The 20,078-nt window shown below is 42.7% G+C and overlaps 1 protein-coding gene across 1 annotated transcript; it reads right to left on the bottom strand.

The window, feature by feature from the left end:
- Positions 1 to 322: 322 nt before the first annotated feature.
- Positions 323 to 19,607, bottom strand: mrasa (muscle RAS oncogene homolog a). The gene is made up of 6 exons (XM_084907611.1): positions 19,430 to 19,607; positions 7,452 to 7,719; positions 6,527 to 6,680; positions 4,985 to 5,084; positions 4,555 to 4,634; positions 323 to 3,096 (listed from the first exon to the last, which is right to left on the bottom strand). Exons 2-6 carry the CDS (start codon positions 7,642 to 7,644, stop codon positions 2,997 to 2,999), a joined length of 627 nt encoding a protein of 208 aa, XP_084763737.1. The 5' UTR covers positions 7,645 to 7,719; positions 19,430 to 19,607; the 3' UTR covers positions 323 to 2,996.
- Positions 19,608 to 20,078: the final 471 nt, after the last annotated feature.

The following is a 20,078-nucleotide window of genomic DNA, read 5'->3' as shown; positions in this document are numbered from 1 at the left end:
GCAGGAACAGGACTATGAATGATTTACATGCAGGACTTGTTCTGTGTGCCAACCTGGCCAAACCCCCCCCCCGAGGAATTTGGACAGGCTTTTTTTGCCAATGAGGCAAAAGTGAAGCTTTCAGCATTCTCACAGTTGAAGTCGATGGAGTGTGACGTCTCTGAAGATTAATGAGGGGAGCTTCTGCTGAGCGAGCAAGGCGACAGGAAACACGAGCAGCCGCTGAACGCCACTCTGATCACATGATCAGGAGAGTACTGCATATTCTACGGATCCATCCCACCCACCCAAAAAGTGTCTAAAAAGATAAATCACAATCCTGTTATTTATTTTTTATTTTTTTATTGAAATATAATCGACCCCTGAGGCTAGAGAAGAAGGCCACAGATCGTGCCTCGTCTAGCGCCTCAGTCTGACACAGCCAGTTAGAACACAACAGACCTGCCAAAAAACACGTTACACAACTTGTGAAAACTCCTTTTTTGCAAACCAAATGTAAAAGTTTCCACCTTCATTCACTTAAGTTTCAGGATGTATAAAACTGAAATCAGTTACATAATTTAAACAGAAGCTCTTCATTTACTCACAATCGCCCTTTCAGGATTCCTCAGGGATTTTGATCAACCCGAGAAAGGCAGCAATCAATAAATGTTTCTGGACAAAAAACAGATACCAGCAGGTAGTTCGCTTAGTTTAGCACGAGCCTCACCAGGAAATTTGAAAATTTCTTGGACCCAGTAAAGCAGAGCTCCTTATGCCTTTTCAGCTCAGGACCAAACAGGTTTTTCATCTTGGTCCAAAATATGAGACTCAAATGTGAAGAATCTCCAAGATAAAAAACAAACAAACAAACACAGCGGGGAGCTTTTTTTTTTTTTGTCCAGGTCTGGGACACACTGAGGTAACAGACAGTAATAAATTATTTAATTCCTTATAAAACACACAAGATTCATATCAATAATACAAAATGGTATCAAACACACATGATGCAACATTTTCAACACATTCGGTTTTTCTTCTTTTTTCCTGGAGTCTGTTGCTTCTGTAATAGCTGGAGTCCTTTTCTGGAACCTCCTGATCAGTAAATGTCGATCATTACTGTCAATGTTGTATTCCTCCTTTTGCAGAGGGCGATTCCCACTTCCACGCTCAGGTGAATTTGTCATTTAATAAATGATTTTTCACAGGCAGCCTTCTTAAATTCAAAACTGAATACCGCACAACGTTTTTTTAAATACCTTTTGAATATTTTTAGTCCCATCCTAGTTTTACTCTGTTACAATCACCACGGAGGCAACAGGCACACAGCGTTACGACACCTATCAGCTCGCTTCGTTTTCCCTATTTTTACATTCAGACGTTGTTACCGTGCTCCTCGCTTCTATTACTGATTCAGAAAGAAAACAACATGCCAATAGGAAAGTGAGAAATCGTATTAAAAGTGCAAAAAGAAAAAAAAAAAGAAAAAAAAGATGCACTCCTTCCTTCAAGAGTCCGTATTCATCCAGAGAGCAAAGTGTCAGCTGAAACTTTAGTGCGTTAACAGTACGAGCCATTTCGTAGATTATTAAACTGTACATTCCTATCCACCCCACGACCACGAGCACCGAGTCACTGAGCGTGTTGTTGCTTCTAGTGTGCAGTTTCCCTACACCTAACCGTGGTCTGTGGCTAAGCTAACATGGCTTTCAGCCCTGGGAGCGCCGCGCCGCCGACACATTCCCAGGTTACCGTTTTTACCCCCCACACAGATTTATCTTATGACGTAGTCCTGAATTCAGTGGTGCAGTCTGAACAGCCTCTAGACTGAAATAAAGTGACATCACATGGTTTTGGTTAGTGGCCAGTGCAAATCACGAAGCTCTCGTTATCCCTTATTCTATTTCATTAAGACTTTCCTGGAGAGCTTCTGTAAAACAGCACTGAATCTGTTTACATTGCCACAGTTTGTGTTTTTAATATCAAATATAATCATATTTGTCTGTAATATTTCAGCTATAAAAACATGGGAGGAAAAGAAAAGTATCAGGACAGCTGATCGTACAGTACTTAACAGATTGCACTCGTTACCGACGACGACGACTGAAGAGGCAACCGAACCAACCGTCAAACACTTAGAGACAAAGTGGCTCCTGGTGCCGTCTGTTTGCACGTGAGAAACTAGTCCCGCGTAAGAGTGTAAACAGGGCCTTTAACAGACCGTCACGCCAACCGGTCTCAGTATTCTCTTTAACAATAATCAAACACTTGCTGATCTGCTCGTAGCATTCACTGACACATATGACACGTTTCTTTCACTTGCCCTCTCGCCGCCCTCCAAACTGACATTTCCAAACCACATCACCACAATGTTCACGCTCACTATACTCACTGGGCTCACCGTCCACTTATCGACGACACTGCACAACATCTATTGTCACCACTCTCGGCTTCGTCCGCTCTGCAGAAAGAGAACAGAGATCCAAAGCCGGCCTAGTCGGGCATCACGTCGGAGCTTTTCCCACCGGAATTGAAGGTGCGTGGGGACAGACTGCTGGGAATCAAAACCACAAACACCGCTGCTTTTCCTTCCCTTGCTCAAGAGGACAAAAGGTTCCAAGTCCAAGGTGATTCTGACCTCTGTCTTTCCCGGACAGTTTGTCGTCTTGTGCCACGTTTCATAGTAAGTTCATAAATTAGATAACTATGTATTTCAGGGACGAGTACAGATGGGGAGAGGTTCTCAAAGAAAGAAGAAAAACCTTTGAAAAGGACCATATAGTGAGGGGGGCAGGCGTAGCACTCAGTCCGAGGCATCGTGAGGGGCCGAGTCCAACATTTCAGATCAATTTCATCCTTCCTGGATCCATCGAGTCATTCCTCAACCAACCCCCAGTCCCTTTTGTGCTCCCGTAGTTTGACCACTGCTGGGGAGTTCCCTGACATCCAAAGGTTTGTTGGTATGTGTGTGCGTGTGTGTGTGCGCGTGTGATAGATGATGGAGATGATGAGCTTGGTCACAATATGGTGCAGTGGAACCTGTGGGAGGCCGTGGAACGCTCCGCCCTCCACTTCATCTTCTTTTTCTTCTTCTGGTTCCTCTCTGGGACCTGTTGTCTGCAGGCAGCAAAAAAGAAGAAGAAAAGGCATAAACCTCTTTTTTAATCATTTGAAAGCAAAACTTTAACTTTGTACTTTATAATTATCTCATATAAATGATCATTTTTCTCCAGCTCAGGAAATCGTCATTTTAATCTCCAAATTTTACCCACAAGGTCAGTTTCCCAAGTTTTACTTTTGATTTCCATTTCTGACGCTGAGTAGTGGGAATCAAATTTAAGAACAGCAGATAATTGCAATGATCACCCTGAACTAGTACATTACGCCCCTTCAATAAAACTCTTTTTATAACCTTTGCACTGTTTTTACTGAGCTCCAGGCTTGTGTGTCTAATGTTTTCCTGTTCTCATGTCTCCAGAAACGAGACAGAGCCGAGTCCACTGCTATAAAAGAACCCATAAATCCATAAATCAACGCACTGGCTGTTGCTGATTAAGTTTAGCATTTCATGAGTGCTCAGGGCAGATCATTCAATATTCTGTAAACCTCCCTGGTGACTGGATGTCTAAAGTATGACCACAGGAGGGCAGTGTTGATTCATCAAGCTCCAAATGTGTTGCAAAGGAAGAGTTTTCTCATGAGTCAGCTACAAGCTGGCAAACGCACAATAAGAGCTTTCCACAAGTCTAGTAATCTTTTTTTTTTTAATAAAGTGTGAGAGAACGCACTCTACTGCTGTGTAACGAGCACGAAGCCCCGACACCACGAGAGGGATTACTTGTCGCCCTTCGGAGTGTTCGGCCAGACTTATAAACAGGATGTGACCACATACAAAGCAAACCAAATTCTTCTGAAATTACACGGGTCAAGACAGGAAGTGGCTTTGGTCTTGTTTCCCCCCCCCCTTTTTTTTTTTTTCATCCTTCCTAAAATCACTTTCACAGTCCAGCGTTGCGCTGCGTTGCATCACTTTAGCTTCATGGCCAGCTGATGCGTTTTTACTGTTGCTAGATATGAGATTTGAGCTGCTCCAGAGTTTTGAGGTTTTCTTTGCCATGCTGTTTGTTATAGGTGACTGCAGATCAGACTCCTTTAATTAGAGCTGCATAGTCATGTTTTGTGTTTTGGTATCGTCTATGCCTCTTTGATCCAAAACCCTTTTACCAAGTTTATAATTAACAGCACCGTCACAGATGTGCAGATTAGCCATGGCATTCAAACTAATACCCCCTCCACACCATCTCACACACGGCTTTAGGACAGAGCGCTGTTGTCGGGAGGATTTTGTAAAAGAATCCGAAATTCGTGTCTTGTAAAACAAACCTCACTTCATCTTTAATGAGACGGGAACACGTCGGCGTTCCTTTGCAGGTTTAACCTGCACTCACAGTGATGATTTTTGTTCCATCTGTTTTAATGAAGCGCTGCCTTTCACACAGTGGTGACCCATCTTTACATAAAGTGCATCCCTATCCCAACATATTTATTTCAAAGATCTGAAGGTCCTCAGGTTACCTTATAACACGAACCAGTTCATGAAAGGCTTTGTCCACGTTCATTGGGGGGTCCTTGGCACTGGTTTCAATATAAGTTATCTGAGGAAACAAATATGAAACATGAGCAGCTCAGTCAGGTGTTTAAGTTTACAGTAATGTGCAGTTTAAGTCTGTGATGGTTTAAGACCAATAATGATTAAGTATTAATCGCATTCAGAACTGCTGCCTGTCTAAACACAAGCTGAGAAGTAGCAGCTTGCAGGCCTATAAATGCCATTTGCTTGTGTCCTTGAACGCTGGTCTTTTCTCCCCCCGTACACGGCCTGTGTTTATTACAGACTAACATGAAAACACTGAAACTTAAAGCTTTGCATAATTCAAAAACCCTGATGCTGTTTGTAGGCAGTAATAAGTCATCAGGGACACGTGCTTAAGGAAAGACTACTTACATTATGCTTTGCAGCCATCTCCTGCCCCTGGTCAGTTGTGACTTTTCTTAGGTGGACCAAGTCCACTTTGTTTGCGACCAGCACCATGGGGAAGGCCTCCCTGAGACGATAAGGACACAGAGTCGAGATGCAATGCATCGCTGTATTACTGAATATTTTATCGATGCGTACAGATGTTTCAAACAGCCTTGAATGCTTAGTCATAGGAGGATATGACTAATTCTCGCTTGCATTTGAAACGCTAACACACTAAAAAAAATAGGCCATGTTTAATTTGGGATAGATCAGCTGCTGTTGAGCGCAAATTTTGACAGACTCCAACTCGTTCAGTTCCGTTTTTTTTTTTTCCATTTCCTGCGTGTGACTCAGTTTTATTTGTCAGTCACGGTCGAGAACTGACGACGACAGATTTCAGCTTTGGAAATAACTGATGTTCCGTCGGTGTGAGCAAGAGCGAGGAAAGGAGGAGACCTTCATCTTCAACCGCCCTTAAATCACATGATAACCATACCCCTCAGCGCGGCCCGAGTCAGCGAGGGCAAAGTTTGGTCTTTAATGAATATGATGAACTACTTCCTCTTTTGCTATATTTAACAGAGTGGTTCACACAGACTTTCAGTTGAAATTTTGGTGCTTTCCGAGACTGCTCGTATAGCTTTTGCAAACAAACCTTTTGAACTGCGTACCCTTTGTGTTAATAAGGGCACACTAGGACAGAGACCAAGACTCTCTGTAAGATAACATGTGCCTTAAATGGAAAGGGGAACCTAATCGGAGGCTATATATGACATCTAAGGCAAAATTTACTTCACAACATTTCAGTTCTTTGTCTCCGTTTGGACCCAACATGACCCCGACAGCCCTGACTGCACATTTATGACACCGTCTGACACAGATCTGTCTGACGGTGTAATGAGACATTTATACTCAATGAGATTAACAGTATAAATAAAAGGTTCAATAAAATAAACTACATACAACTTGCCTCCAACTTTCACACAGTGCAATCAACGTTCGTGGCACCAGTGGTTTCAAGCGTTTCTCATGATTAAATACCTTCTCAGGTTGCTTGGCACCATGTTAGCAGTAACCATCCTCTGACTGAGGACTTCTGAAACCCCCCCAGTCCAGCCAAAGCCAAGAAACAGGTTCAGTCACCAACACACTAAAAAGTGATTCTCTCCACCCAAAAAATACTATCCTCTGTGCTTTCATGTAAGACACTGTAAAAAATGCCCACACTTTTCAGGGTGTGTTGCAAAAGTGAGGCAGTTTAAACTTGAAAAAGTTTAAACTGCCTATATATGGATAAACAAATGCCTATAATGCCCTGATACAGTAAGCGCACCATGCATTCATTTCTTTGTATAATCTTCAGCTGATAAGGCTCACTGTTATGACGTAGTCAGCTAGTTATTAAAGCCATGTTTTAATAACTAGCTGCAAAACTTGCTCCAAGATAAACAAAGAAAAGAGGGGCTGCAAAAGACTTTGCAAGAAAATTTTATTTTGTTGTCCAAGTGTTTATTTTTCTGCTCCTACCTGTCTTTGACCCGTAGTATGAGTTGATGGAATCGGTCAACGTGTTCAAAGCTGGCCTTGTCCGTCACCGAGAAGACGATCAGGAAGCCGTCTCCCGTCCTCATGTACTGCTCCCTCATTGCACTGAACTCCTCCTGACCAGCCGTGTCCAGTACTGTGTCCATGTCGGGACAAATGCATTAATACACTGAGAAGGGTCTCAGGGCTCTTCACTTAAGTCACACAAGTACACGAAATACTCCCCGAGCATCATCTGATGCAAGGATCGCGCTTTGAACATGCATATGTTCATTAAAAATACATCAGACTAAAACAAAACTGATCCACACACAAACATCAGTAGTATTTAAAATGTGACTTTTATCAGAGCCACCGTGGACGTCCTGTCACTACAACATGTGAGTTTTAGTTTCATGCCCCCCCCACCAGCACAATCGCTGCACACTGGGAGAAAGACATTTGTACATCTAAGTGGGTCTGTGGGCCACTGTCCTTATCTTGAGTGCATTCATGGCTTAGCTACACGCTTGCGTAACAGTTGCATCACAAAGTGACATTTTCTCTTTGCAAAGGTCAGAAGTTCACTTATAAAAGACTGAACATATTCAATGATAGAAAAATTTAGAAATGATCTGTTTTTCAAGTGTTTTTGCATCCTTTAAATATAAATTGAGTAATTATAAAGGGAAAGGATAAAATTATGGAATTGTACACAGTTTCTCTCACATGGAAAAACCACAGCTGATGTTTTATATGAAGCTCAGTGTAGACAGCTGCCGCAGGATTGTAATTACAGGCAAAAGAAGAACAATAACAAATGTTAACTTGTGGCACGATGATGGATGTGTTGTGCTGACTGAAACAAAAGGAGGAAAAAATAAGAAGCATAGAAGATTTACAAGCTGTCTGGTTCTTTGGAACTCACCGTCCAGTATGGCCCACTGTCCGTCTATTTCTGTGTGTTTAAGATACGAGTCCTCAATCGTGGGATCGTAGTCTGGCACGAAGATCTTCTGGAAAAACTGGATGGTGAGGGCACTCTTCCCGACACCCCCATCCCCCACCACCACCAGCTTGTACGTTGGCAGGTTGTCACTTGGCACGGCGCTGGTTGCCATGGCTACCCTCTACAGTGGCGGTAAAGGTGGGAAGTAGGTAGGATAGCAGGTGGCTGACGAGACGCACCTGGCTGGCTGAAATGCAGAACCAAGTGAGGGAGACGAGGGATTGACAACAAAGGGAGGGAGGGAGGGAGGGAGAACAAGCCAGAGATGTGTTAAGATTTTTATTTTTTTCCCCCCCAGGCTGGTTTTACATCACCATGGAGACAGAGCACAGCCAGGAGATGTAGATCAAAGCAGAAAGAGGAAAAACAAAGATGGGAAAACTAGAGCAAGAGAGGCCAAAAGGCAGAGTTCAGCTCGGCTCACGCTGGATTATTTTCATAGCTGAGTAACAGTAAGTTCGTCCCAGAGCTGCACCCACCAGAGAGACAAGCTCAGCGGCATGTGCTCACGGGCTGAAAGCCCAAAGCAGCGACAACACAAGGTGGATTTACACATCGGTGGGTTACAGCTAGGGCTGGGTATCGTCGCCGATTTTTATAATTGATTCCATTCTGATTCACAAGCTCCCGATTCAATTTTGACTCAAATGATCAGAATTATAATATTTCTGTCTCAGTACATGTCTATATTTTTATATCCATGTATAGAAACAAAGCTGACACGTGTGAGGTGTGAGCATCACAGCAGATGACTGTGTCAAAGTAACCAAGGATAAAAACATGAAGGCGATTTTCCTGGCCTGGCTTTTTATAGCAGATAACTATATTAAAATATTCTGCAGTAGTTAAAAAACTGAAGAAAACCATGAATCAACATGCGAACATTGAGTCACTTAAGCAGCATCAGGTAGAGCTCTCGCTCTCTCTAGACACATACACACAATCATCACAACATAGGCGAGTGCTTCCTTTGCAAGCAGCTAAAACCACCACACAGGAAAATCCCTGCCAAGAAAAATACTTCGGTTTCAAATTAAGAGCTTTCCTCTAAAACAGCGGTCCCCAACCCCCGGGCCTCGGACCGGTACCGGTCCGTGAGTCGTTTGGTACCGGGCCGCGAGAGTTGAGGCTCAGGTGTGAAATGTATAGTTTTCAGGGTTTTTATCGGTTTTCAGCGTTATTGTTATCGTTTTTATCGTTAACTCGGTTTTCCTGGGTCTTTTCACGTGTGTTATGAATACATTTTCTTTTTTTCAGTACCGGTACTAGTTTTATTTTGTTGTATTTATCCGCGACACCTTAAAGGCCGGTCCGTGAAAATATTGTCGGGCATAAACCGGTCCGTGGCGCAAAAAAGGTTGGGGACCGCTGCTCTAAAATACAAAAAAGAAAATGCTGTCATTCTGCTGCTGCGTGAAACAGACGACCATTAGAGTGTGCATATGGCATCTTTGTAAGCTGGCACATTTTAAATCTAAGTGGGAAGCGTTCCTGCGTGTGCTTCACAAGTCAAAACTAAATGAATGACATCGTCTCACGACATCAAAGCCACAGAAATATGACGGCTCAAACACAGATGTGCAGCTGGAGCTTCTAATTACTTTTTAAGAATAAAAATAAACTTCAACATTAAGGGGTTAAACTGAAGCTTTCTGTGGGAGAGGCGTCAGTGTTCAGTATATCAAATCATTCAGAGGCATTCTGCACTTAAACCACAGGAGAACAGCCTGTTTGCTACTCAGTCGTAAGATTATGTGGTTTGAATCAGGCATCGCCTTGTTGCTGGAGCTTTAATATCCACCGTGCTATCTCAGTCTGTCGTGGCAGAAAGTTCAGACCACAGCTGTCCTCGAAGCTCCCAAATCTACAAAGAATGAGTCACGAGAGGAGAGCGGGAAAGCGGGTGAGAGAAATCGGAAACAGGAGTGAGGCGGAGGAAGTCGGGCCATACGAGGACAAAGTTGACAGAAATGTTGTAGTGTGGTGTTGAGTCGCTGCACAGAGAGCCGCTTTAGTTCGCTTCCTGTTTTTGATGTGTGACACTGACTGCTCTTAACTCCAGGCATACAATTAAAACAGTTTTTTAAAAATAATCTGAGCAGACAAATAATCGCACCACACTTCCTTCATGGAATTAGATCTGCACAGGCTGGAACCAACTTTGCCCCGTCATTCACAACACCCAAATTACAGCCACAGTCAGCCCAGACGCTGCCAACCTACAGTCCAACCCAGAGCCATCGTAAGCTTGGAGATGTGTGTGATAAATCTGGGGTGACCAGAAACTAGGGGTGGGCGATATAAACAATATAAATTTGGCCAACGATAGAGATTTTGACTATACCGCTCTATCGCGATAGCGCATGTTGATGATGTCATCAAGCTGCGCCTGTTTTGGTCGAAAGCATCGCAGCGGCTACAACCATTATCATCTGCAAATTATGGCAGGCGACAGTCATAGCAAAGAGATGAAGCACTTTTGAAATATGGGGAAAGCCAAAAACTGCGCTTCCTCCACTTCTGTAACATTGATTCATTAATGTTGAATTCTCTCGCAGCTGTTCTGTTCCCATGTTGTTGCAGTATATTAATAACTAACCTCGTATTGTTCTCCTGACTGAAGTTTGGCCCGTGTACAGCATCCTGCTATGCGATTTCATTTGTCCCTGACCACCAGAATCCCTCACGTTAACTTTTAATGAGTGGAAAAAAAGTTGGCGTTCATCCTCCAGCTTCACTGTGCTAATGTTATGCTAACATAGCTGTGTTGCTAGCAATCACGTAGCACAACATTATATACCAGGTAGTCCAACTTCAGTAACCCTACAAACACCACTGCTGTTTAGTTTTCTGTCTTCATTTATGTTGGAAGTGGTAGCAGAGCTGTACGTTTGAATTAGTTTCAAAAATCTCTCAGTCAGAACATGGTATGAAATGTTTAGGTGTAAACTAGCGAGCTAACTTCCTGTTAAATTCTAACTCCGTTAAATTTAATAAATTCTGTTTTCATGGACGCAAGGATGTTAAACTTAATTGTTAGACCTGATAAAGCAGCAACGCTGATGATTTTATTAAAGATGAAATAATTTAGACCGTTTTAACTCTGAGTGTTCGTTTGACTTTGGGACCTGAAGCAGACGGAGTTTTGGACCCAGATTACTCCGCCAAGCTCCTCACTACGGCAGCCGTAATGCTCTGACAATCCATCAAGCAGTGCTGCTTACCAAAGTTGTACTAAAACATTTTTAACAGATTTCTGCACGCAAAATCGGTTCGAGGTCAGTAAGCACAACCATAATTCATACATAAGGAACACTCTCGATTTTTGAGAAAATTAAAGGATTTTAAGTGCGCCTTATAGTGTGGAAAATATGTTATACAGAAGAAAAGAATATATCGCGATATATATCGTTACCGCACGTGCTTCAATTATATCGCGATATGAATTTTAGGCCATATCGCCCAGCCCTACCAGAAACGAGTCGATCAGAGGGACCGCTTGGCTCGAGCAGTTTGAGGACAAAGTTAGAGGAGGAAAAGATGAAGACCACAGAGAAGCTTTATGGATGTAATGAAGGAGGACATGCACAGGGTTGGTGTGACAGAGGCAGATGCTCAGGACGGGTGAGCTTTAATAAATTAGCATTTTCCTCTACGTGCCCTTCCTAATGCAACCCTCCCATTTACCTGTGCTTGGAACCATTACTAGGAGTGACCAACGCCCATGAGACCGGGTTTGTGCGTCATCCCCTCCCAAACCTAGAATCTTTCACATGTCAGACAAATAACCACCACACCATGGAGCCCCAGAATTTCATCCCAGGCTCTACAGGTCGCTCTTCCAACTGCTGGTTATAAAGAAAAAGCATCTGCAATCTTTTAAGAGTGTGCATGAAGATAACCTGCCAGGGATTCATGTCAGGAAGAGGCCTTTCTGTCCAGAAAGAGCGTTGGAGTAAATCTGCAATTTGATCCTGAGGGTACAAAGAGCAGGCCTTTTGAAACAGAACAATCAGAGAGAGTTGTTTTGCCAGTAACTGAAGCATGACGATAGAAAATCTTATTGTTCTGGATTGTTTTGCTGCCTCTGGACAGCTCTCAGTCATTGACTCAACTATTCGTTTTTTTTGTATTGGGAAGCATCTGAGGAAAATTTGAGGCCATGAGTATCAAAGCTGAAGTTGATCTCCAAGTAGACCTTGTAACAGGCTAATGATCCTAAGCACGCTGGCAAATCCACACTGGAATGGCTCAAAAGCAAAAAAAGACCCAGATATGAATCTCATTAGAATGTTGAAACATGAGGCACGTGCAGGAAAATCCCCACACAGCTTCAAACTTAAAGGATTTTTCCACAGGAAAAAAAAAGAAGTGTGTCTGCTGATGTAAAAGCTGATTTGATGATACCAGCACTGCTAATCTGTAGATACCAAATATTTTTTTAAAAAATGAACAATTTTAAATAGGATGTACCCTTTTTAAAAACAAACAAACAAAAAACAAACATTAGTTTGGGGAGCTTTCCTCAACATAAATAAAAGAAATTATCCAAATGGTTCTTATTATTGTGATATCATTCCAGACTCTCTCTTTGGCTAGAAATGAAACACCTCCAATGTTCATAAAGAGAAATTTGCTCCAAGGTCATTTAATTGGTAACATTAAGTATATGAAATTTTATTGCAAAGATATTAAAACATGCACCCAAAGCCATCCAAATACATATAACACATAAAATTAAAACCAGACTTTCGCATTACAACGAAACCTGCAGATTTACAGTTTTAATTAAACTGCAGCAAGAGATAAAAGCATAAAAAAAGAGAAACATTCACCCACTAGCATCAACACTCCTACCACCCACACACCCATTCCTCCTCCATCGTGCAGGAAACAGCTGTCAGCTGGCTAAAGTCCATCCTTTCCTGCAGCACAATGGAGGGAAGGAAGATGTTTCCTTCCTTTGCAATGCCAAGCCAGGTTAAGCAAAAAAATTTCTGAGTCAAATTCCTGATGTTAAAACAAAAAAATAAACTCTTTAGTCGTTTAGATGTCTGGATGGCTGTCAAAGCCACAAAATAGGTGTCTATTCCACTTTAAAAGCCATCTATGACTGAAGAAAAACAAATAACCTCATGAAGCACTCTGAAACCACAGCACACATTACAGCTGTGGTTTTTACACCAGTCATACATTTGGTGTTCTCGATGAAACCAACTCACATCTAAACCTTATCAGGTTCATCTTGATTTCACTCTTAGACTATTTGGTGGCATCTCCCTACGACTGCATCTGTGTCTTAGAAAAACAGAATGACAGGTGACATCAGAAACCACACAGAAGACTCTGTGGAGAATCTGTTTATTACAAACTAGCCAAACCACTTAACCCCAGCACAAAAGAGACCATTAACCCTTAACCTTCGCCTGACTTTTGGACAATAACATGCATCGAGAAAAAGAGAGTGATAACATGAGGACTAAAATGTTTGATGTGTTCAACAGAAGTGTGTTAAATTTGTAAAACAAGGACAACGTGTTACAAACCACCCAAAACAGTATCTGCTGACACTTCTGAGTTATCACTTCACTTTAAACAGACTCTACTTGTGTTTTACTCAAACCTGGCATCAGCTGCAGGACAGAGATGCTAACTAGCCAACTGTAGCAAAATATAATATAATATATGGCTGGGAAGCATTAGCATCAAAGGGTTTGTTTGTTTGTTTGTTTGTTTTTTTAAATACAGATTTGTCTGTCTGTGAGAACGTCATCTTCAACTGCTAAGTTAAGTGTTGACGTGTTTTCCAATCAGCTATGCGAGGCCCTTCAACTCTCCAGTCTTGTGTATTTCTGAGCAGCTCGCTCACTGGTCAGGTTGTTGTTGCGACAGTCCTCCATCATCTACCTCCTCCCTCAAAACCAGTTTTGTCCTCAAAGCTGCAGAGCAGGAGGAGTTCAGGATGAGAGACTGTCTCAGTAAGGCAGCTGGTTTACTGCCTACTCGTATTAAGTGACAAAGAAGGAACATAAAAGTTGTGCTCAGATCACACATGCATTCCTCTGTGGAAAACCATCCCTGTTGTATTTATAACATTATGATTTTAGGGGAGGAATTATGCTAAGAAAGCAGTCGTGGTTTATAATCCTAAAGAAATCCTAGAAGGCAGGTTTAAGGTTTAACAATCCAACTCTAACCCAAACTCATGTCAGTTTCCCACTGGGCTACATGAGAAAGTCGTTCACTCCTTTAACAGATTATTTCAAAATAAGACACACCTTTGATTTCTCACTTGTTCTAAAAGCATTTCCTCCCACATTCATTCCAAGTTGTTAAAAGTACACCTAACTGGACGTTACAACTACAGTTTTCGACTCATGTGTAATTCCCATTACACGAGTCCTAAAACGACAAAATTAAATCACAACAACTATGATTTCAGTAAATACCCTGTGGGACACAAACAGGAGCACTCGCTCATGTCTTCACCGAACTCGGCAGCCCCAGCTGACCATAAAATGCCGTTTTCCCCCCTCATCCCTCACACAGCCAGTAAATCTGCAGCACATCTGCTTACACTCTGCTGGTGTGTGCATTTACACAGAAAACGGATGAAGCTGGTGTGTTTTGAGCCTCATATTCTGCCCTCGCAGAAAGTCTCCCTGGGCTCGAGACGTGGCTAGTTGCTGTTGGGAAAGGATCAAGGGATTTCCCTCTTCACGTGGGAACAAAGCAGCTCCATAACTCACAGAAGGAACACAGCAGTGCACGCCCCGGTCTGTACTGTACTGCTGATATCAACACTCATCAATCAGATGAAGTGTTAAACCATAATTCACCAAGTTAAACACGCGATAAAGTCCACACAGATTCCACTTTAACGTTTTAACTTATCCATTTCGAAAATTTTAATTTTGCTGAAGTTGATCAAGAATAAAAATTATTTATGTTGAAACTAACTTTTTGTTGAGAAACAGGGTTCAAAAAGCAGGAAAAGCAATAATTCACCATAGAACTGCCCGCCACTGAATCCATCCACAGATAACTCCCCAACGGGGTGAAATCAGTGCCCGACCGATATTAACCATGTAATGATCTAATCGCATCACAGTTTATAACAGCCAGTTATATAAAAACAAATATTTTTCTTTTTTTAATATAAGCTGGGAAAAACTTCCTTCAATCGTGCATGTTTGGAAAGCCATAAAGACGCCAACCAGCTGATCAGAGCACAGAGCAGCAGAAAATAAAAGAGTGCATAAATAACTGCGTTAAAGAAAGAAAACTGCTTATATATTTAAAAAAAAAAATGATTTTTTAAACCCTTAAAACTAACAGCTAATAGCTGAGAATGCCACTACCTCTAATTAGAAATTACAGTCTATAATCAGTCGGCTTAAAATAACAGCAGTGTGGATCTCACCTGTTCAATCTGGGAGAGAAGGCACTGCACAGCTCCCACCATTTATAATGTGTGACTGTCCTGCCATCTAGCCAAAAATCTAAATACACAAACCTGCTCAGGGACAAAATAATAAACATCAGGCTGCAAAAAAAAAACTCATGTTAACAGTGTTAATCCTCAAACAGGAAACGCTAACATTATTAAGGTGACGCCACAGTCCAAGGACAAGCATCACGCCGACTGGTTCAGGACATATCTGTGGCTCGAGCCTTTAATGGCCGAACGAGCTGCTTGGCTGGTAAAATACACAGCGGTGTGTTACCTCACCACCGTGCATTTTACCAACCAAGCAGCTCGAAGGCAGAACGAACAGAGCAGAAATGAAGATGAGAGAAAAGTGAAGTTAAAGCCATGTTATAGCTGGAGGAGAACAGCGATCTGAGGTCAGCTCACAGGTTACGTTCCCACCAGTGAACTGATCCCCCTGGGTGGGGGGCCAGGGGGAGCATTTAAGGGGGTGACTGCGGAATAATCACACAGCCAGTCATGTACACTGGGCACTTTAAAATGTTTGTGTGAGACAGACTGGGTGGGAGTAGTTGCAGTACAGGACTTTTCTGGAAAGGGTAGTGTAAGGGGTGTGGGGATGCTGGGAAGGATATGTAGTGACTGACACCATCCAGCCAGGAAGCACATGAGTAATGGTTTTCAAAAGACTGTCTCTGCCCATCAACACTAAAAACAAGCTCTGTTTTCAAGCTAGAACTGGCTCAGCACCATTTCCAGAACCTTTTCCAAAAGGCTGGACTCATGCAGACGCAGCAAAAGCTGCACAGAAACAGAACGTGCAGCCTCCGTGTGGAGTAAGATGCTATCCCCAAGCCAGGGTCTTATTGCACAGCTGAGACTGCTTCAAAGTAATGATTATTTAAGCAGCAGCAGGCTTTGATAATTACACTTCACAGTCAGATGCTTTAAACTCATTCTGGCAGTCGGTGTTTTACTGTACGACTGCCTCCAACAGGAACACATCAATCAAAGTCTCCCGCCTTCGACGCATTTCCTCCACTAACACGTTTCACGCTCAGATCTCCAACACCCCACGGCTGAGAGGACAAAGTGCGAACAGCTCGCTAAATGACTAATCACATGATTGCAGGTCACAACCACTTAGCAGCCTCTGGTCTCAGAGCATTGTTGGTGACCCTATTTAAACATAAACTGCATAAACAGATGATGTGCAGCCTGAAAAAACAAAATAATCCATAAATTTTCAACAATGTGTGTCAGTTTGATCCAGAGTCAGTCACTCCCAGTACAGAGACACGCTCCTGTCATAAATCAAAGCAGCTTCGGGGCACGGCGGCTTGGTGTTACCATAACAGAGCATGCAAACTGCTGTCAGGGAGCAGCTTTAAATGTGGATGTTTGCAGTGCGTCTTTGTATTAGAAGAAAGATGAACTTTTCAAAATGCTTTTAAAGTTTGTTTGGTTTTTTTAATATTTGATTACGCAACAGTTTTAGTGCTCACTACACTGCATACAGCTCATGAAATAGAAGGGCGATCTCAGAAACACATTAAATATAACGTTGTCTGTGCTTTGTGATGAAATTTGTCAATTTGCTTGCTAGTCAATATAAAATGAGAGTATCTGTGACTATAATGTCACCGCCCATCAGTTAGGAAAGTCCTGTTGTGCAGCCTCACGAGTGTTTTCAACATTACCTTCTTGAGGTTTTGAAATCATATGACAGAGCAGGGAAGTGTTTCAAACCGGGCGACCGTGTTTGGAGGTTGGGAAGCGCATCTGTAACCGGAAGGTCGCCGGTTCGATCCCCGGGCTCTCTGTCCTGGTCGTTGTGTCCGTGGGCAAGACACTTTACCCTACCTGGCCAGAGGGGCCGATGGCGCGATATGGCAGCCTCGCTTCTGTCAGTCTGCAGCTGTGGCTACAACCGTAGCTGCCTCCACCAGTGTGTGAATGTGAGAGTGAATGAATAGTGGCATTGTAAAGCGCTTTGGGTGCCTTGAAAAGCACTATATAAATCCAATCCATTATTATTAAATAAGACTGGGGAAGTGTGGCCCAGGTAGGAACTAAACTGGTTTGGAAAGAGTCATTACATCCCCCATTTACCAGTAATACCTTATTTGCATACCTCACATGGTAAAAATGATGGATAATCTGCAAATAATGCAGATTACAGCCTCAATAAACTGCATAAAGTTGTGATTTTTATTTTAATTGTGCAATTCTTCCGTTAAATCATGAGCATAAAGAGAAACTCGGGCTTGTTTTTACACTCGTGTAGCTCCCGTTTCTTCTATCTCAATACTACTTAAAGTGTGTGGTAATTGCTGGGCTTCAGTAGAGGTGCATCCATAAATCAGCACATCTCCAGAGGCGTGCTTTTCCTGCAAGACTCGATACTGTGAAATAATAAAACATCCACGAGCAGAAATACAGGCAAAACAAGTTACTTTCCAAAGGTTTTGTTCACTTCCAAGTACTTTTTCATTCTTTGTCACTCAATTTTATTAATTTTTTTAAATCCACTGACATGGACTGCCCACCAGTATTTGGACTTGTCTTTAACACACACACACACACACACACACACACACACACACACACACACACACACACACACAGAGGATTGTCTTTCATTTCAGGAATAAATCCTAGTTTGCTTTTTTTGTGGAAGCTACTGTTCTGCCTGTGATGGTGATACTGTACAAGCACACCGCCTCCTCACTTTTACAGTCTCTCTCTCTGTGTTCTTTACAACTTGGTGGCCACACACAGAAAACAGCACTGTGTATTTCTATCCTTAGAGAAACAATGGAGAAACTTGTAGCTTCTGTCTCAGATCTCCTTTAAACGGCTGCTTGGTTTGTGATAGATCAACGCATCCTAAACTTTGAATATGTTGCAGAAGCACCTGAACGCGCTTATTTCGAACACTGAATTTAAAGATGAAGGATCAGGCAGGAGGTGGCTGTTTGTCAGCTGATGTTATATTTATTGCATTTTCAGCATTTTCTTTTCATTTGATTTTAGTTAAAAGTAAATAAAATACAACCAACTGTTGAGCATAGTTCAACCTTCTGAATTCTGACCTAAGTGACTTTCAAACTTTATGCTGAAGAGACACCAAAAAACAACTGCAACGACATCCATGACAATTTCGTCTCGTCGGCCGAGGGCACTTTTGAGCACACCGCCTACGATGACTTTGTCTTGCAGTAAGCTCCAGTAGCATATAACCTGCACTTTCACACACACATACACTCTCTTACTTCCTGTGGTCCACATCTTATGTTGGGTCACAGGACACGAAGTTGCTCTCAGAGAGTTCTGACTCTTTAGCTTGCATCAGTTCACTCAGCCCAGTAAATGAAACCCTCAAGCAGAAGTCTGACCTGACAGTTGTGTGTGTGTGTGTGTGTGGGTGTGGGTGTAGGTGATTTTGGTCTGAGTTTTCTCTACGGAGTCAAGTGACCAGCTTCATCCTCATTATGGCCTTTCATGCACTTTTTGTGCAGTTGCAATCATTTGGGAATCACTGCTGGACCTCATCAAGCATGAAGGATACCATCTCAGTACATGACGGGGACAGAGGATAAAGGCTGTGAAGTCCCACATAAAGCTGGACACCCGCTCACTCTAGTCTGCAGCCATCTGAATGTAATTTACCTGCATGAAACGTCACAAAACTGTTCAGAAAAAGTCAGAAAAGCATCCAGCACTGTGCCCACCATCATCATCCTCATGAGGAGCAGGGTGAGATGGAGAAGGAGAGAGGAGAAGGGTTTGGCCTTTCTCTGAAGTTCTGATGAAAAGATAAAGAGGGATCTGTCTCCAGACAGCCTAATGAACTGATGATTTCACTTTGCTATTAATAGTGGTGTGTGTGTGTGTGTCTGTGTCTGCAGGCTGACTGGTGCTTCTGAATGATCTCATCCTATGATTTGATGTATGAAGAATCTCTCTGTTCTCTCTGTCCAGCGGTTAAATCTGCACACAATTTCTGCCTCACAGCCGGACACCACTGTGTGTGTGTGTGTGTGTGTGTGTGTGTGTGTGTGTGTGTACACAGCTGCTGGAAATGAAGAAATAGAGTAAGAGAAAAGGCAAACACTGTGTTTATGACTCTTCCCTGCTGGAAACGTCTGACACACGGAGCCAGGGCCTGCCTGAGTGTGAGGACGCCGACAGTAACCGCCCCTGAATAACGGATTTCGGCTGCTTCATCCTTTTCTTCAAGTTTGCACTGAAAAAGGAAATTCCGCAAATGTGATGCGGTAGGTCGTACGCTCATTTACAGCGAGCTAATCCCCGCCGACCGCCTGCCGTGCTGTCATTACTCGAAGTAATCCTGTGGCTGTTAGCTAGGCTACAGTAAGTTGTTGGCTTTCGCGTTAACGGCAGATTTCACCCGCGGGAACACCGACGCCCGCATTCACGACCTCTAGTGTCTCACACTCACCTACAACGAGCTTCCCTCTGGCGCAACGGCGACGTGTCCTCACACCGACATGTTTCTCCCCATCCTCCAGCTCGACTTCAAACCACCGCCGCCCTTTCGCCTCAGACGAGAGTGAACTGCCCACATCTACGAAACAATACGCCGAGTAGCTAATCTTTGTATTGCAACAGCTGATGCTAAAAATAGATGCGCCCCCGAAGGGGTGAACAATGGTTTTACTGTTGAGACGCGAAAGGACTAAATGTTGTTTTTCAGTGTGATATTAAATGTGTGTTCATGATTATTACAATTTTATAAGCCCTCTGTCTTTTCCCAGGATGTGTTTCTGGTGTTAAAATGTATAAAAACCACGAGGCAGTGACGGAGTACCCCCCTTTTTTACTGAAATGGACTGTTCCCTTCTTCAGCGGAATCGTTTAAAGGGCTAGTCCTGTCAAACTGACCGTTCCTAATTTAGGGGAAGTCAAACGGATTAATTAGAGGACTGAGTGTTGATGTTGAAGCTTGTTCGGGATTGTTGGGGGGTCTAATTCGCTTATACGTCCACGTATGTGGGCCTATATAATATAGTTATATAGAGTATAATATCATTTCATGTATATATAAAGTATTAATAAGCATTAATCATGAAGCAAGGGTTTCAAATATA

Source organism: Perissodus microlepis, chromosome 16 (genome assembly GCF_051167445.1).
Source record: "Perissodus microlepis isolate ML-2025 ecotype Zambia chromosome 16, ASM5116744v1, whole genome shotgun sequence".
In the NCBI taxonomy this organism is placed as follows: Eukaryota; Metazoa; Chordata; class Actinopteri; order Cichliformes; family Cichlidae; genus Perissodus; species Perissodus microlepis.
Note: the sequence above shows the minus strand (reverse complement) of the source record. Positions and strands in the feature narration are given on the sequence as shown.